This window comes from Nannospalax galili, unplaced genomic scaffold (genome assembly GCF_000622305.1).
Source record: "Nannospalax galili isolate Female #2095 unplaced genomic scaffold, S.galili_v1.0 scaffold790, whole genome shotgun sequence".
Classification (NCBI taxonomy): Eukaryota; Metazoa; Chordata; class Mammalia; order Rodentia; family Spalacidae; genus Nannospalax; species Nannospalax galili.
The window spans coordinates 989,477-1,007,937 of record NW_008328334.1 but is presented as its reverse complement, the minus strand read 5'-3'; the positions used below and the strand labels follow the sequence as shown (position 1 = coordinate 1,007,937).

The 18,461-nt window shown below is 36.3% G+C and overlaps 1 protein-coding gene across 3 annotated transcripts in view; it reads left to right on the top strand.

Moving 5' to 3' along the window:
* Itgav (integrin subunit alpha V) overlaps positions 1-18,461 on the top strand; it is a 90,676-nt gene extending 72,215 nt beyond the window's left edge. For all 3 annotated transcript variants that reach the window (XM_008826779.3, XM_029559408.1, XM_008826775.3), the window contains 13 exons: positions 441-578; positions 2,954-3,021; positions 3,653-3,800; positions 4,412-4,504; positions 7,273-7,352; positions 7,724-7,804; positions 8,460-8,565; positions 9,264-9,422; positions 10,952-11,068; positions 13,658-13,771; positions 13,869-13,976; positions 15,022-15,144; positions 16,041-18,461. In XM_008826779.3, the coding sequence (XP_008825001.1) occupies positions 441-578; positions 2,954-3,021; positions 3,653-3,800; positions 4,412-4,504; positions 7,273-7,352; positions 7,724-7,804; positions 8,460-8,565; positions 9,264-9,422; positions 10,952-11,068; positions 13,658-13,771; positions 13,869-13,976; positions 15,022-15,144; positions 16,041-16,136 (1,431 nt within the window). In that variant the 3' untranslated portion in view covers positions 16,137-18,461. The remainder of the gene's footprint in view (positions 1-440; positions 579-2,953; positions 3,022-3,652; positions 3,801-4,411; positions 4,505-7,272; positions 7,353-7,723; positions 7,805-8,459; positions 8,566-9,263; positions 9,423-10,951; positions 11,069-13,657; positions 13,772-13,868; positions 13,977-15,021; positions 15,145-16,040) is intronic.

Sequence of the window (18,461 nt, the reverse complement as noted above, 5' to 3'; positions counted from 1 at the left end):
GGAGAGAGAGAGAGGGAGGGAGGGAGGGAGGGAGGGAGGGAGAGAGAGAGAAGAAAGAAGAAAGAAACAAAATACACTGTCACAACTCTGGTTCTTTCATCTTGCCACAGGTGGGTTTTCTAGAAGCTGAGGTCACTTAGCAGGCTCCTGTGTACATATGCCTTCTTCAGAGAACTTAGTTCACAGTTTACCATGCCTTGTATATTTTTGTGGGGGTCAGATTTTACATTATAAAACAGAACACGGTTAATGGTTTTTGTCGAACAACTGTGTGATTTTTACTTTCTTATCACAGTTACATAATATAATCTTTCAAAGGTTGTTAGAATGTAAGATTCAAAGGATGAATTTGTCTGACTTTGTGGTTTCTCTAGCTATGGATTTCTCCACAGATAGTTGAGGTCAGTGTCATCATTAACTTGAAGCTATTTCATTTCCAGGATGAATCTGAATTTAGAGACAAACTCACTCCCATCACTATTTTCATGGAGTATCGGTTGGATTACAGAACAGCTGCTGATGCAACAGGCTTGCAACCCATTCTTAACCAGTTCACCCCTGCCAACATCAGCCGACAGGTACTGCACTTCCCAATTAGACTGATTTCTTGCTATGTCTTTTTTTTTTTTTTTTCCCTTGGCCTTTCAGCTTTTTGAGACAAGGTTTCCCTGTAGCCCCAGCTGGCCTGGATGGAACTTGCTATGTAGAACAGGCTGGCCTCTAACTCACAGAGATCTGCCTGCTTCTGCCTCCCAAGTGCTGGAATTAAAGGTATATGCCATCATGCCCGGATGACATTTGATCTTTGAAGGTTTTACAGTCTGTGTTTCTCTTTTTATTATTTTTTTTTCTTTTTGGTTTAGAACTCACAGAGCTCTGCCTGCCTCTGCCTTCAGAGTGCTCTGATTAAAGGCATGCACTACCACACCTGGCTGTGTCCCTGTTCTTAAATATTATAAGGGATTATTTTTATAATGTTGTTAGACGTTTAAAGAAATCAGAGGGGAAATAATCTGAATATTTAGATGTGAGAACTTTAATCATTAGGAAGTTAGTCATTTCCAGAGAAAGACAGGATCACATTTTATATACATAAAATAGTAAATCAACTCAAGAAAAACAAAGTATGAGCTTATTTACATATCATTTTAGTATTTACTAAATATCCTAATGCCTCTTTTATATCTAGTGAACATTTTGATTGTTTTAAGAAAGTATATATGCACTTATGTGTATATACTATATATGTAATTTTTTCATAAAACAACACAAATTTCCTTTATTTTGTTTATGTGCTCATATGGTTAGATGAATATTCTTCTCTCATAGAATTCTTTAACTTAAATCTAGGTTGTCATTTCTTCTTTGTCTTCCTTATGATGAACTTCCCTATCATACTTTGAGAATAGTATGTATAACAGCAATACAAGGCAAATTAAAAAATTTTTAAAGGTTTTTGTAATTTGTACATTTTCACAATTGTTAAATTTCATTTTGTGTATTAGTAATCATAGTATATGTGCCATTTTCTATTGTCTACCAGTTAAGGACATGTGAACATAGTTCTGCATTCATAATTGTTATTTTGACTGGGTGCACATTGTATTGATGGCTAATTTTATATCTGTACTTTTTAGTACCTGTCATATAATACTTTCTTTAAAAATAACTTTTTTGTACCTTTATGTGTTTTTATATATGAGCTATAATTATTATTTCTTTATAGTTTTAAAATTTTTTTAGAAATCTTTTATCACTGTTGCTATTATTATTTATTCATTTTTAAATTTTTATTGTTTGTGTATGAGTGTATTGCCTGCATGTATGTGAGTGTACCCCATATCGTGCAATACCCATAGAGCTCAGAAGAGGGGTAGGATTCCCCTGGAACTGGAGTTATAGATGATTGTTAGCCACGATGTGGGTACTGGGAATTGAACCTGGATCCTCTGCAAGAGCAGCCAGTGTTCTTAACTGCTGAGCCTTCTCTCTAGCCCCTTTACTGAGACAAGGCCACTAAGAGAACAACTTTGCCTTTATTTTCCTTCTTTTTTTTTCATTTTTTCATTTCTTTCATGCCCTACCCATGCTGTCTGCATCCTCGAGTTCTTTTTTAGGCTTTTCTATACTGCTCTATGGCATATTCCTTGGCCAGATACAGGAAAAAAGTTCATATTTTGATAATTTCTTTTTGTCTAGCATTTTTATGCTCTGGTTCCTTTTCTTTTGTCTCTTTAAATGGCCTTGTACATACTGGACTTGTTTTGGCTGGTTTCTTTTCTTTTTGGTCTCTTTATATGTGCTGGTCCAATATATATATTGTTTTGCAGCCAGTTTCCATGATAACAGCAGAGACCACTGTCTTAAGGAGGAACTCCTTAAGGGAGTATATTTTTTCCCAGTTTATACAACTTAGCCAGCAGCACAGTTAAAATGAACCCTCATTTATCAACTGTTATTTCCTTTTTGAGAGATATGAAAAAGGTTTTTTTTTTTTTTTTTTTTTTTTTTTTTAAATCTTTTTGAGACAGGGTCTCCCTGTAGCCCTAGCTGGCCTAGAACTTGCTATGTAGGTCAGGCTGATTCAAACTCACAGAGATCTGCCTGCCTCTGCCTCCTAAATGCTGGGATTAAAGGTGTGCACCACCACACCTGGTAAGATTCTAAGTAATTATACTTCATCCTGGATTTTTTTTTCCTTATTCTTGACTGTGTACTCTGACATATTTGAAGAGAAGTGTCCATGATCTCTTTTGCCTTAATTTCTACAGACAGGCTGATGAGTGTATATAAATGTATGTTATGTCTATAGACACACACACACACACACACACACACACAAACACACACACGGGGGAGAGAGAGAGGAGAGAGAGAGAGAGAGAGAGAGAGAGAGAGAGAGAGAGGAGATGCATTTCATATGTAACCTGTACTGTACTTTTTTTCCCCCCAGGCTCATATTCTTCTTGACTGTGGGGAAGACAATGTCTGTAAACCTAAACTAGAAGTTTCTGTAGATAGGTAAGTTTTGCTTCAAACAGTAAATATAAAATATAAGAAATTTAAATAGAAGAGCACATTTTCCTGTTCAATGTACTGATATCTTAATGAGAATTGCTTATAGTAAAGGATAATTCATGATTTTCTATCATAATAAAGCTATTAATCTGGGAGTTAAAACATATCCACTGCGTTTTTACTAGGCTCCTTGTGTGACAGATTTATTCAGCTTTGGTTCCATCACAAAGTCATGCTATATCATTTTAAAGATACATACTGCATTGTAGACAATCTCCTAGTGAAGGGATAGCCTTATCATCTATTATGACATATAGATTAGGAAGACTATTGTATTATATCAAAAGGGTAGTTCATCTTTTAGGAAGAAAATCAGGAAATTCGAGCGTACAGACATATAAATAAAATGTCTTCAGTAACATGTGAACAGTGATGATGTGTTAGTGGCATCAGCGTTCTGTACTGAGAGAAGCACTCCATTTGCATCACGGTGCTATTTTCTGTTTTCTGTTGAGCTGTGGAGAAGTCTTAAAGTATGTCAGTGCTCCCTGTGTGTTTACCTCCTGCTTCTTTGCACAGTCACAAGCTCTCCATGTTGTCTTATTTCACTATCTGACTTTGTATTAACTTTCAGTGATCAAAAGAAAATCTATATTGGGGATGACAACCCTCTGACACTGATTGTGAAGGCACAGAATCAAGGAGAAGGGGCCTATGAAGCCGAGCTCATCGTCTCCATCCCACCACAGGCTGATTTCATTGGGGTTGTCCGAAACAATGAAGTAAGCAAGCTGCCTCTTGGAAAATCCAAAAGTCACTCCCAGTTCTTATTAAAGTTATTGAGACAACTCCCCTCAGTGAAGTCCAAGCTTAACCATTCTATGTAAGGTGAAGCTGTCAGACAGTAGAGTACCTATCTTATATAATGCCTTTTAGGCCTAATATTTTGCATACTGTATTGATAGGGCATTTTTAGAATTGACAGTAAAGTGCTTGAAAATACAAGATCAGATAGATAAATATCTGAGCCTGCCCATCACATTTAAGCCCACCAGGGATTTTTCCAAACACTTTCACCTTTATATGCAGCAGTTGTCCACAGTTCTGCCCTCTCTGTATATTTTCTCAAATAGATTTATTTGTATCATAAAAAAAGAAATATTGACATGATCTTAGGTAGTAACTTTAGAATTTTGTTTCCTTGGTGTTTTGAGAAAGGGTTTCTCTGTAGCCACATTTGGCCTGGAACTTGCTACATAGACCAGAGTAGCCTCTGCCTCCCAAGTGCCGGCTTAAAGGCCTATGTCACCATGCCTGGCTGTTCCTGATAATTTTGTTACCATTTATTTTATTTTTATATTTTTTTGTTTATTAATCAATTTATTTATTATAGGCCTTAGCAAGACTTTCCTGTGCATTCAAGACAGAAAACCAAACCCGGCAGGTGGTATGTGACCTGGGAAATCCAATGAAGGCTGGAACTCAAGTAAGACATTTTAACTGAATGGATTTTTCTCCCTATAAAAAGAACATGCTTTTTATTTTATTTTATTTTTTTTTCCCTGCCCTGGGTTTGTTTATAGCAATTTCAAAATAGTTGTGGGTTTCTTTTGTTGTTGTTGTTGTTGTTTGTTTTTTGTTTGTGATGCTAAGAACTGAGCCCAGGGCCTTGCATATGCTTGGAAAATGCTCTACCACAAGCCACATATTTAGACCCTGCTCTGTTTTTGAGAGATCTTGCTATGAAAGCTCAGCATGGCCTAAAACTCAAGCTCTTCCTGTCTTTGCCTTCTAAGTGCTGAGATTACCTGTGCATACCACCATGCCAACTCAAGTAGTATCTTTATTTTTTTAATTAAAATATCATTTATTTATTAATTGTGAGTGTGTGTGTGTGTGTGTGTGTATTTATGTGCACATATGGCACCGCATGCTGTGTGGAGGTCAGAAGATAACTTTTGAGAGTTGGTTCTCTCCTTCCACCACATGGGACTGGGGTATTGAATTTAGGTCATTAGATTTAGTAACAAGTGCCTTTACCTACTGAGCCATCTCACCACCCTTAAAGTATTGTCTTTAAATTAGTTTTGATTTAGAGTTTAATTATTAGCAGCGTTCTGTTCAGTTTAACTTGGATACTGAAATTATGGGTGGAACTTTTATATTCTGCTCAATAAACTTTTCTTCACACTGCCTTAAACTTGGCAAATGGATGAAAACATGATTTACACAAAGGACTAAAATTGTAATTTTATAATTATAAAGTGGAGTCTTAAAAGCCACTGTGGCAGACACCAAGGACTATTACTCTTAAATGAGAAGGTATTATCTTATTTACTTGAAGTGTTACATTATAGGAGGTGGACAGGGAACTTTGAGCATAAGAAGAAGCTCCCAGGAGTCACTTCTCAAGTCCTCTGAAAAGGAAACAAAGTACTATATATTCCTAGTAACAAGGAAAATGTGGCATGTGGGCTGGAGAGATGGCTTAGGGGTTAAGAGCACTGATTGTTCCTTCACAAGACCTGGGTTCAATTCCTAGCACCCACATGGCAGCTAACAACTGTCTGTAACTCCAGTTCCAGGGGATCCAACATCCTCGTCTGACCTCTGGGCATTGCAGGACATGGGCGCACTTACACATATACATGCAATGCATGTAAAATAAAAATAATATTTTTTAAAATGTGGCAGTACATGTGTTGTGTTCGCAGTAAAATCCATTGAATGACATTCTGATGTCAGTCACTGAAGATCTGTTACTATGGGATAAACACTGCATGCTTCTTTAAGTGTATTTTTCACAGAAAGTTATCTCTAGATAGATGCTCTCCAGAGAAAGCTTTACATATTCTCATTCTCTCCAGTTTTCTACCTCATAGTTCCTTCAGTTTAGATAACTCTTGGTTATTCTAAGTAGCCAGCTCCAGGCTTTGTAATGTAGGAGGCACTCTCACAGAGGTGCCATTTTAATGCTATTTATATGATCCCTGAGAAGCTTGCTGTCATAGCTTTGGCTCAGTTCTTTTCTTTAAAATTTATCAGTGTTCCCACCTGTAGCACTTAGGATGGTAGGTGCTATGGAAGGGAATTGTGAGAGATGAGTGGGGAAAAGCCTGCTTTTGGTCCTACTCGTTCTTTAACCCGGTGCCTTACTCTGTAAACTTTCAGTGTTTCCTTCCTGCTTGCTACCACAGCTCAGTTATTAGCTTCCTATTCCCAAGTCATTGTACTTAATTGATGTACTTTCATTATATCAACAAACACTTCTGTATTTTTTAGAAAGATGGTTAATATCATAGGAGGTATAATTTATAATTAATAATTGTTAAATGCCTTCCATTATAAATTGACTTAATTATCTTAAATAAAAGAGATTCAGTAGAAATCAGATTTAATTATTTTTGTTCATTTTTATCATAAGCTTTTAGTGTATTATAGAACATACTTTACAATTTTGTTTTTGAAACTTTTTTGAAAAATGAAATTTTATTAATGTATATTTATTGTACGAGGCAATGTTTTTTTTTAACCTTTAAAAAAATTTATTGAGAATTTCATACATACATATAAGGTATTTTGATCAAATCCATGCCCACTCCCTCCCTTCCAACTCCTCCCATATCTCCCCATCACTTTTTCCTGAACGACTTTGTGTACTCTTCTTTTTTATTTTTTTACTTTTATGGGTCTTTTTGCTACTCTTAACATTCCCCTCTTTTGAGAGGACACGTTACAATTTTTAAAAATTTATTTGTCTTTATGTTATGTGTATGAATGTTTTGCTTGCATGTTTTTATGTATACCACATGTGTACAAAGCCTGGAGAGGCCAGAAGAGGGAGTTGAATCCCCTGGAGTTACAGACAGTTGTTGCTGCCTCCCATTGGGTGCTGTGAACCAAACCTAGGTTCTCTGTAAGAGGAGCCAGTGCTCTTATGCTGAACCATATCTCCAGCCCCATTGTTGTCTTATTTGTTTTTTTATTTTTTGAAACAGGGTCTGCCTATAACCCCAGCTTGCCTGGAAGTTGCTATGTAGTCCAGGCTGGCCTTAGTCATACAGAGATCTGCCTGCCTATCTACCTGGGATTAAAGGCATGCACCACCATGCCCAGATTTTTTATTTTTTTGAGACAGAGCCTCCAGTGTGTAGCACTGGCTGGCCTGACACTTGCTATATAGACAAGACTAGCTTCAAACTCACAGAGATGTGTCTGCCTGCCTCTGCCTCCTGAGTCTTCTCTCTTTTTCAGCTGTTTGCTGGACTTCGTTTCAGTGTGCACCAGCAATCAGAAATGGATACTTCTGTGAAATTTGACTTGCAAATTCAAAGGTATGAAAATAGTCTATTAGGATACAGCATCCATTTTTCTTATAAATATATTGTGTACTATCTTTAATATTAAATATTATGAAATAGTATAGATTAAAATTTCAGGACTTTATTATAGAATTCTTAAATTAATATTTATATTATAGGAATAATTTTATTATCAGTTTTGAGTTCATAAAATTAAGCATTGAGAAGTAAAACTTGATTTTTATTTTGGAATTGAATGCTAATTGAAATAATTGCTGATTGGTAAGGCTTCAATTTCTGTGTTGCTTTGTGTTTGTTCATTTTTAGTTTTGTGAGTTTGTCCTTTTATGATTTTGATGATGAGTGTGCTTAATTCAATCCTGAGTTTGTTTTTCCTTTTTTAGCTCTAATCTTTTTGACAAAGTGAGCCCAGTTGTATCTTACAAAGTTGACCTTGCTGTTTTGGCTGCTGTCGAGATCAGGGGGTGAGTAGGATTCCCAGATTGACTATTCCATTGTCATGACTGTGTCTGAGATACAGCTGTTAGTCCCCAGCCTCCTTGGGGCAGCTATACTCCAGCTTGGAGGGATTTCCTATGGCAGTAGATTCTGATGAGATAAGGTCCCGTGTGTGCTCAGAAGTCCCACTATGTTTTTTTGTGTTCTTTTGAAAAGGACTGAAGCATAGTGATAGTGATCTCAAAGTAAGTTGATTGGGGGCTGGAAAGATGGCTCAGCAGTTAAGAGCACTGGCTATTCTTGCAAAAGACCCATTCGTAACTCCAGTTCCAGGGGATCTGGTGCCTCTTCTGTCCTTCTTGGGCATTGCGTTGTCAGGTGCACTTACATACGTGCAGACAATACACACATACACATAAAATAAAAAACAAGTATTTTTTTTAAAAAGCAAGTTGATGAAACTTTTACACAAATTGCTTATAATTCATCAGTTGTGTGCAGACTTAATAATAGATTTTATGCATATGTGCATTTACTAGCTTTTCCTTTTTTAAGCCTTTCCTTTTAAGACTTGAAAAATTATATCTGCTTTTATTCATTTCAATATAGGATACTTAGGAAAATGAGCTGACTATATACCATTTTAATATTTATGGTAGATTTTCTTTGGTCCTTGTTTAGAGTCTCAAGTCCTGATCATATCTTTCTTCCAATTCCAAATTGGGAGTACAAGGAAAACCCCGAGACTGAAGAAGATGTTGGGCCTGTTGTTCAGCACATCTATGAGGTTTGTAGCTATTGAACTTAATGGAAAGCTAGTGAGGAAACCAACAAAGAGAACACCTAAGCTACTTAAAAAAATAATCCCTTGTTATTTTTGTAAACTTTGCATACCTTGAGCATGTACCAGAAATGTACATTGAAATTTGAGACAGGGTGTTCCTGTAGTCCCAGCTGGCCCAGAACTCATTATGTAGACCAGGCTGGCCTTGAACTCACAGAGATCTGCCTGCCTCTGCCTCCTAAGTGCTGGGATTACAGATGTGCACCATTATGCCTGCCTGTAAGTTCATTTTTAATACACATACAGATTTATCTATTTAAGAAAGCAAAACCTATTCTATTTGGTAAAAGAAATAAATCATTCTTTGTGCTCTAAGGCATTTTGAAATTTTGACTATAAACTGAAAATGCCTGTAGTTAATCAGAATTTTATTGTCTATAGGAAGGCTATTAGTATCAGCCTTCATCAATAATTTTTGAACTGTTTTTTTTTACATTTTCGTCCTGGTAGATCTTTCTGTACTTTAGAGATAAATGTTGTTTGATGTTTTTGCATAATGATGTGATAAATTAGAGTCTGACTAACTGTGAAAATGGCTAATATATAGATCCTGTTGTTAATATGATTTCTAACGATGACATAGGGGAAGGATTATAGGACAGATCGTGCCCAAGGAGCTTACTTTTTTTTTCCCCCATTAGCTGAGAAACAATGGTCCAAGTTCATTCAGCAAGGCAATGTTAAATCTTCAGTGGCCTTACAAATACAACAACAACACTTTGTTGTACATCCTTCATTACGAGATTGATGGGCCAATGAACTGTACCTCAGATATGGAGATCAACCCTTTGAGAATTAAGGTAGTATGCTTCAAAACAGCTCTTTATTATGATGACTTTTATTTATTCATTTGTTTGTTTGTTTATTTATTTATTTTTGATCTTTTTGAGACAGGGTCTCTTTATAGCCCCAGCTGACCTGGAACTCACTGTGTAGACAAGGCTGGACTCCATCTCATAGGTCCACCTGCCTCTGCCTCCTAAGTGCTGAGATTAAAGGCATGTGCCACCACGCCTAGCTTATTATGATAACTTTTCAAAATTGTTTACTTTCTAAACCTAAACTTGAAATGCATGAAATAAAATAATTTTGTTTGTGTTTTTGAGACAGGGTCTCCCTGTAGCCCCAGCTGTCCTGGAACTTGTTATATAGACCAGGCTGGCCTTCAACTCACAGAGATCCATGTGCCTCTGCCTCTTGAGTGCTGGTATTACAGGTGTGCACCACCATGCCCAGCTTAAAATAAATATTTTAATGTACAGACTGTGAAAGTATTTTAGTTCATAACCAGTAAACTAAAATTTTGCATATTTATACAGTATGTAAGAATTATTCTGTGAAATCCTAGTAGCAATACATTTATGGTGTATTCAGTAAGTCTCAGATGATATTTTTTTAATTATTTATTTTTATTTTATGTGTATGAGTGTATTGCCTGCATGTATGTAAGTACCCATGTCATGCAGTGCCTGCAGAAGTCAGAAGAAGGAGTCAGATCCCTTGGAACTGGAGTTCAGATGGTTGTTAGCCACCATGTAGGTGCTGGGAATTGAACCCAGGGCCTCTGTAAGAGCAGCCCCTGAGCCATCTCTCCAGCCCCATTAGATGATATTCTTAAGTGATTCAGCTTGACTGTGGCTCATTGCATCTTTGTTTGTCAAATGTATAAATTACTTTAAGGCTGCTTTGTAGTTGGAAACCTGACTTTAGAATAAGATATGCTGTTTTACTTGTGGCTTTTGATTTCTGGGGTCTCTCCAGGAAAATGTCATTTTATAGAATTTATGTATTTTTGGATATAATCATATGTATCCTAGCTTATACATTTGCATTAAAAGCTATTGTATCATATAGCCTAAGAAATATTCAGAAAACAGAACAAAACATAAGCCAAGCTTGATGGCACATACTTGAATCCCAGCCTCAGTTTGAGGTTAGCGTGGGCTACGTTATGTATGCAAGTCCCGTCTGGGCTCTATAGTAAGACCCTGTCTCCAAAAGCCAAGCCAAATAATACCAAAACAATGCCAAAACTCCTAACTGACACTCTTCACAGGTGTACTGCAGAATTTCAAGGTGTTTCTGTATTTAATTTCCCTCTAGTGGTACATGGGAAACAGCAATGGTTAGGGAAAACTATTTTACAATATAGGAAATATTTTACTCTTTATTTCTGTCTTTACTGTTCATTAAATAATAAGAGATGAATTTTCTGTCATACCAAATTTTCATAGATGATTTGTTAATCATACCCAAATATTAATGTCAAAATTTCAATATAAAATGTTTTTCCATTATTATTTAACCACTATTTTACAACGCACTCCAGGTCTCATCTTTGCAAACACCAGAAAAGAATGAGACCATTTCTGGTCAAGGTGACCGGAACCATCTTCTCACCAAGCGGGACCTTGCTGCCCTCAGTGAGGGAGACGTTCACACTTTGGTAAGTGCCATTTCAAGTACGTAAACTATAAGCATTTAAAAATACCCAATTACAGGACTGACGACAAAGTAACACTTCAAAAATAACAGCTGTGCTTAAAAGAACTGCATTTATTTTTCACCCTTCCATCCCCTTGTTCTTTTTTCTAGTTAAATTGGTCACAAATTCTCAAGTGATTCGTCTTTATAGATTGCTAATAAAAACGTTTTATATTCCAACTTATTTTCTGACTGTGCTCCTCTGACTGACCGTTTTTGCCAGGAGGCCAATGAAAATATGTGGTGGGAATAATTTGCACAGTTGATTAACTTTTATTAAGATTCATCGATATACTGTTTGAAAGAAACTATTATTTAGCTTTTTTTGAGAAGTAGCAGCTCTGAACCAACATGTAACAGAGAAAGTGGCCAAAGTGTTTCTGTTCCACAGACATCACTACTTTTTAAAAAGCCATTTTCTATTTCATTTTCGTGTGTGTGTGTGTGTGTGTGTGTGTGTGTGTGTGTTAGCATACACACGCCATGGTATTTGTGTGGCTATCAGAGGACAACATGTAGGCATCACTTCTCTCCTTCTACCACATGGATTCTAAGGGTTGAACTCAGGTCCTCAGGCTTGACAGTGAGCAACTTTACCCACAAAGCCATCTTGCCAGACCACAATCACTATTTTTTAAAAACTTTTCTTTTAAAGTATTTTATTTTTTAAAATTTTATGTGTGTGATGTACTGCCTGCATGTGTGTAAGTGCACCTATGTCATGCAATGCCCACGGAGGTCAGAAGAGGGCGTTGGATTCCCTTGGAACTGGAGAAAGGAAAGGTTGTTAGCTGCCATGTGGGTGCTGGGGTTCGAACCTGAGTTTTCTGCCAGGCACCCAGTGCTCTTAGCTGCTGAGCCATCTCTCCAGCCCCACACAATCATTTTTATATCACCATGTTCTGGGGTCCTTCACCAGCTTCTTCCAGTTCAAATTGTCTTTTGCTCACATCATCACTTGCAGGATAACAACCATTCTCCTGATTCTCTGCCAGCACTTGCTCCTTCTTAGTCTCCATTTTCAGGCCTTTTAACTTCAGCACTGAAGTTCAGGCTCTGTCATCTGCCTACTTATTCTTCTTAAATATCTAATAGAAAATAACAAGCTTAATTCTAGAAATATACTCTGAAGTTTTCCAAACTCTTCTTTTTCCAGCATGATCCATATTTAGTAAATATCAACTCCTTCCTCTGTGTAAACCTTTCCTCTTCTCTTTCTTGCAAAGCCTATTCCTATCTACTTTCTAAAGTACCGAGATTCTGACCCCTTTGCACCAGCTCCACCCCATCATGGCACGTCCCAGGCTGTCTCTTCTCTCTTGACTGTTTTCCAAATTTGGCTTCTTACTTTAGCACTGCACTTTATTTGCAGCCAACTGTGATTCTGTGTTTTTTGTCCTGTAGAATTATACACACATATATATACATATATATATATTAATTGAGGTAAAGCTTACACAATCTCAGTAGCAATTTTTGAATACAAATAATAATTTGATAAGTACTGTATCTTAGAGCACAGGTTATGCCTTTGAGTTTTCTTTAATTTCTTTTAACATTATTTTAGTTTTTAGTGTACTGGCTTTGCACTTCTTAGTTTATTTTTGTTATCTTTGATGCTATTTTAAATAGACTTTTGTTGTCTTCCTTTGGATTATTTGCTACTAGTGTATAAAATTTCAGTTCGTATTTCTATATTGAACTTGTATACTTCAAGATCTGTATGTGTTTTCTTTTCTGCACTTGTTTATTAGCTCTTTATTGGTTTTAGTTTGGTTAATTTTTTTTCATACATAAGGCCTTGCTAGCTATAGAGAGATGGCTTTTCTTTATCTGTTTATTATGTTGTTGCTGAACTATAGATAGAACCAGTAGAGTTGACTAGAAGTAGTATGGTTGGGCATCCTTGCCCAGTTTGTGACCTTAGAGAGAAGTTTCCAGTCCTCCTCCATTGGGTGTGGTGTTAGCTGTGCATGTTTCATAGATGTCCCTTATCAAGTGGAGGAAGCGTCGTTCTCCTCCTGTTCACCTATTGGCACCACTTCCTGGACAGTGTTCCTGTGAGGTGCATTCATGTGACATAGTGCAATAGTACCAGCACTCAGAATGTGATGAAATTTGTCTTCCTTGGCTGCTAACCTTCAAATTACAGATGAAAACACTAATTATGGAAGATGTCATCAGCATGTCATTTGCTTTCTACAGCTCTCACAGAATACCCATTGAGGATGCACTTCTTTCTTTGCTTTTCTACAGGAATATTATAATCTGATATTCATGTCTTCTAATTATGGTGTTCAGGGTTTGTCTAAAGAATGTTGAGCTGTGGTCATAAAAATGAACTTTTCAATAATATAATTTTATGTTTGTAAAATAAATAACCCTTCCACAGCATAGCACAGACTTAACAAACTTGTTTGTTTTAAGCACTGTCCCTATGAGACAGAAGAATGTGTACAACCTCTCTTTGGCCTTCACAGAAAAATGCCTTTGTTCAGATGTTGAAAAGATGAATGGTCCTTTTATGTGAGTCAATAATTTGTTCTGGCAGGGTTGTGGAATTGCTCAGTGCTTGCAGATCTCCTGCCAGGTTGGGCGGCTGGACAGAGGGAAGAGTGCAATCCTGTATGTGAAGTCTCTGCTATGGACGGAGACCTTTATGAATGTAAGTAGACAGATGCAAGAGCAAATGTATCTATTTTTTCAAAGGACTCATAAAGGCTTTCCACCTAAGAAATGATCCCATTGTTACTTCTACGCAGAAGGAAAACCAGAATCATTCCTATTCTCTGAAGTCATCTGCTTCATTTAATGTCATAGAGTTTCCTTACAAGAATCTCCCAATTGAGGATATCTTCAACTCCACACTAGTAAGTCATTGGTTTGGGGAGATGAATCATTGCACTCACACACCTTTGGTTTTTGGTTTTGTTTTCTATTTTAAGCCCTTTTGCCTGCATGTGTGTAAGTGCACCCATGTGAGCAATGCCCAAGATGGCCAGAAGAGGATGCCAGATTCCCTGGAACTGGAGTTTCAGACAGTTGTTAGCCACCATGTGGGTGCAGGGAACTGAACCCAAGTCCTCTGAGAGAGCAGGCAAGTGCTCTTGACTGCTGAGCCATCTCTCCAGTCCCCAGGTTTTTTTTTTTGTTGTTGTTGTTTGTTTTTTGTTTTTTAATGGAAATGTAACTGTAATAATTTAAAGTAGTGAAATTTTTTATAACATACTTTTTTTTGATAACATACTTTTTAAAATTAAAAACATTTTCTCTTTTTATTACCTTTGTTTATTTATTGGAAGGTACTGTGCCACAATGTGCATGTGAAGGTTAAAGGACAATTTATTGGGATTGGTTCTCTTCTTTCCTCATGTGGGTCCTGGGGGTTGAACTCAGGTCTTCAGGCTTGGTAGCAAGTGTCTTTACCTGCCGAGCCACCTCACTGACCCAAAATTGTACTCTTGTTTTATTGTATTCCCTTACTCCCATATCCTAGAATGATTAAAGCTGAGTCTCTTACTTTAGAATTTTGTACTATGTAAGAAGGTTTTTTGGTGTTTACTAAACTATGTTGGGGATATTTTGGGGTAATTCTCCTGACAAAGTTATAAAGCTGGATATTAACTGCAACAATTGAAGGCATTTAAAAGATATTTAATGCTGAAAATGGGACCAGCCATCATAATCTATATTGGATTATTTAAAAGTCATTTCATATGTAGTCAAAAATTAACCTATTGTTGGAAGTTTTATGCATGTACGTATGACCATGCTATTGATGCTTAACATACAATCACCAAATTATTGTATGCAATAAAGAACATGATACGAATACTACTGAAGTAAAAATACAAAGTGATTCAAATATGTACTAAGTCCCTGAATTATTTTAAAACTAAGGCTTTTCCTTAATAGGTCACCACTAACATCACCTGGGGCATTCAGGCAGCACCCATGCCGGTGCCTGTGTGGGTGATCATCTTGGCAGTTCTTGCAGGACTGTTGTTACTGGCTGTTCTGGTCTTTGTAATGTATAGGGTAAGTAATGGACTTTGAAAGAGGGAGAAAGGGAGGGAAACAAAAAAAAAAAAAGAGAAGAGAAAAAGGGAGGAAAAAAAAAAAAAAAAAAGAGAAGAGGGGAGAGTGGAAAAGAAAGATGAGAGCAATAAGGGAAAGAGGAATGGGACTCACAGTGATGCTGTCTGATGAGCATTATTGTACTAGGAAAGAGAAACTACAAAGTGCTACTTGTCTTGGTGATAGTAGAGTCACTCAATACTATTTTTAGGAGACTGGAGAGATGACTCAGCGGTTAAGAGTGTTTGCTGCTCTTGCAGAGGACCTGAGTTAGATTCCTAGCACCCATGACAAGTGACTCACAGCCACCTATACCTCTAGTTCTAGGGGGGTCCAGTATCTCTAGCCTCCTTGGGCACCTGCATACATATAAGACATACACATTTACACATAATTAAATGCAATGAAAATAAATTTAAAAAAAACGTTTTGGATTTATTTTATGTGTGAGTGTTTTGCCCCATGTATGTAAGTGCACCACATGCATGCAGTGCCTATGGACACCAGAAGAGGGCATTGGAACCCCTGGAACTGGAGTTACAGATGGTTGCTAGCTGCCATGTGGGTGCTGGAAGCTGAGCCTGGGTCCTCTACAATAGCAGCTGGTATTCTTATCCACTGAGCCATCTATCCAGACCCTGGAAATGTGGTGGTGCATGCCTTTAATCCCAGCACTTGGGAGGCAGAGGCAGGCGGATCTCTGTGAGTTCAAGGCCAGCCTGGTCTACATAGTTCCAGGACAGCTGGGGCTACAAGGAGACCCTGTCTCAAAAAGACCCCCCCAAAAAAATATATATAGCATTCTATTATTTAGTAAAAATAAGTTTTGTTGTTGTTTTTTTTTCTTTAACTGACAGATGGGCTTTTTTAAACGTGTCCGGCCACCTCAAGAAGAACAAGAAAGAGAACAACTTCAACCTCATGAAAATGGTGAAGGAAACTCAGAAACCTAACTGCAATTTTGGTTTTAAATCTGTGCTGCATCTTGATCCATTAAATTTACCGTCTTGACAATAGATTTAAATGTCCTTCATGAAGAATAAAATTCCAAGACTGTATTGCTGATGGTACCCATTAGCCTCGGTTTACCTACAAAGTTGAGAGCAATATTTTTCAATCTTTCCTTACAAATAAGATCAGATTGAGTTTAATGCACATATGCTAACTTGTGTTTTTAGGTATTTAAGTAATGAAATTTCAAGTGATCTTTCTTATTCAATGTACATAAGAGAGATAGTGCCTGAGTTACCACTTCAGATAACATAGTACCTCCTTCAGTTACTGTTTATGATTTACTGTGTTGGGTTTTTCTTTTCACTGATGTTGTTATGTTAAGGCAATTAGGATTTTAAAGCAATTCAAATTCAGACCTTAGCATCAGTAGTTTTTGTACAGGTACTTAGAACTTTAGTATACATTACACTACAGTTGACTTTGTAAGCTACTAAAGACTGTAATTATGTGAAGTTTGATTTTATTATCATTTACATGGTAGAACTTTTTAAAAACATGATAACATCAAAATTCTTTCCTGGGAGCTATAATTCAGTCATAGAGCATGTGCTTAGTATGTGCAAGGCCCTGGGTTCAATCCTCAGCACTGAGGAAAACAATAGTTTATTATAATAACAACGGTACAGTATTTTTATGGGCATATGCTATTAAATTTTTATTTCTATTTAATCCACAATCTATTGTATTATATTTTAGCTTGTATAATTTGAATCCTATATCAAATCCTTTCATCCATCTCATGCTAAAAATTCTAGAATCAGAAATGCCCATTTGTGTAATAGTTTGATTTAAGTTAAATAATGACGATGCTTAAAGCCATAAGAGTTTGGAAATTAGTTCCAAAGTACATTTATTCCTTTAGTTTCTCTTTGACTATTGGCAACACATAAAAGATTGAAAGACTATCTTTGTAGTTCTTTGATATAGTATGCTCTTAAACTAGAGCAGAGCCTTTAGTTGGTATTAATTTATTTTCCTCCTGTATACATATTTTCCCTTATATTTACAAAACTGAGAATGGGTCAAGATCATCTTTATAGGCTACAGGAACCTGTATCCCCACACTCCCACCCCTTGGGAAAGACCTGGAGTCAATATTCCTAAGGAGCGGGTTGGTTTGCATCAGCATGATGCTACTCACCCAGACAGTACCTCAGGTTAAGTGAGGAGCATGTAAAACCAGCCGCAGTTGTGAGAATAACTTCTAAAATGTATCTTTATAAGCAGCTCGTGTTATTGAAAACCTTTTAAAGCTTTTTAAGGTTTGTTAACGTAAATTACTTTTCTAGGGCTTTAATAATGGCAGCATAGGCAGCAAGTTGTGGTTTTAAGTGCCTGTGATTTATTCACAGTTCCTCAAGGCCTAGGGATGACTATTAATTATGTCTGTTTTTTGTGCAATTACATCATCTTGTGCACTAGAAATTGAGAATTTTAATAGCTTTTTAACTGCTGTTCTCATTAGGCAATGATAAATATTTCTCTTAAATAATTGACTTTTTCTACATTTTAAAAGTAATTGAAATATGTCTCATCTTTTTTGTGCTATAATTCTATACACAAGTGGCTGAGCTAATCTGAACTTATTTTCATAACATGAAGCACATATAGGTGAGTTATACAAGTTACACTATAGATGCAACTGATATTTTATAACCAATAAATTTAAATTCTTTTAAGAAATATTTTTATCTTAGGGTTAGGGTTAAGTGTTACCCACCACCAAGCAGTTACTAAATTGGTCTATAAAAACTTTTACCTCATCTATTTTCTTACATAGTAGCTGTCATTCCTGAAAAAAAAATGTTGAATAGAAATTCACTCTTTGGCAACAGAGTTAAGATTGGTTTTTACATAGCTATTCCTTTTATGACCTATGTGCCAAGGAATAATTTTCTATTAGTGATTGAAAGATGTTGTACTTTGAAATTAGTATGATATTTTAAATTGCCTTTATGATGTATAGTTTTAGACAATAGAATGGGTTTTCTTTTTAAAATAAAATTTATATCTATAAAATATAGACTGTAATTTCAAAGTGTACAATCTAAGGAACATGTTGAGTTTCTTTTTTTAATCCTACAGTAGCATATGAATATATTTGGCAAAATATCAAAAGATAAGTGTTTTAAGTACTACTATATTTGTGATTTATTGAGAATTAGAATTTATTTCAAAGTATAAAATTCTCATAATCTAAGTTTAAAAAATTGAGTGAGACAAGGAAATAGTAAATGCATTTGACACAGGTGAGAAAAATTGAC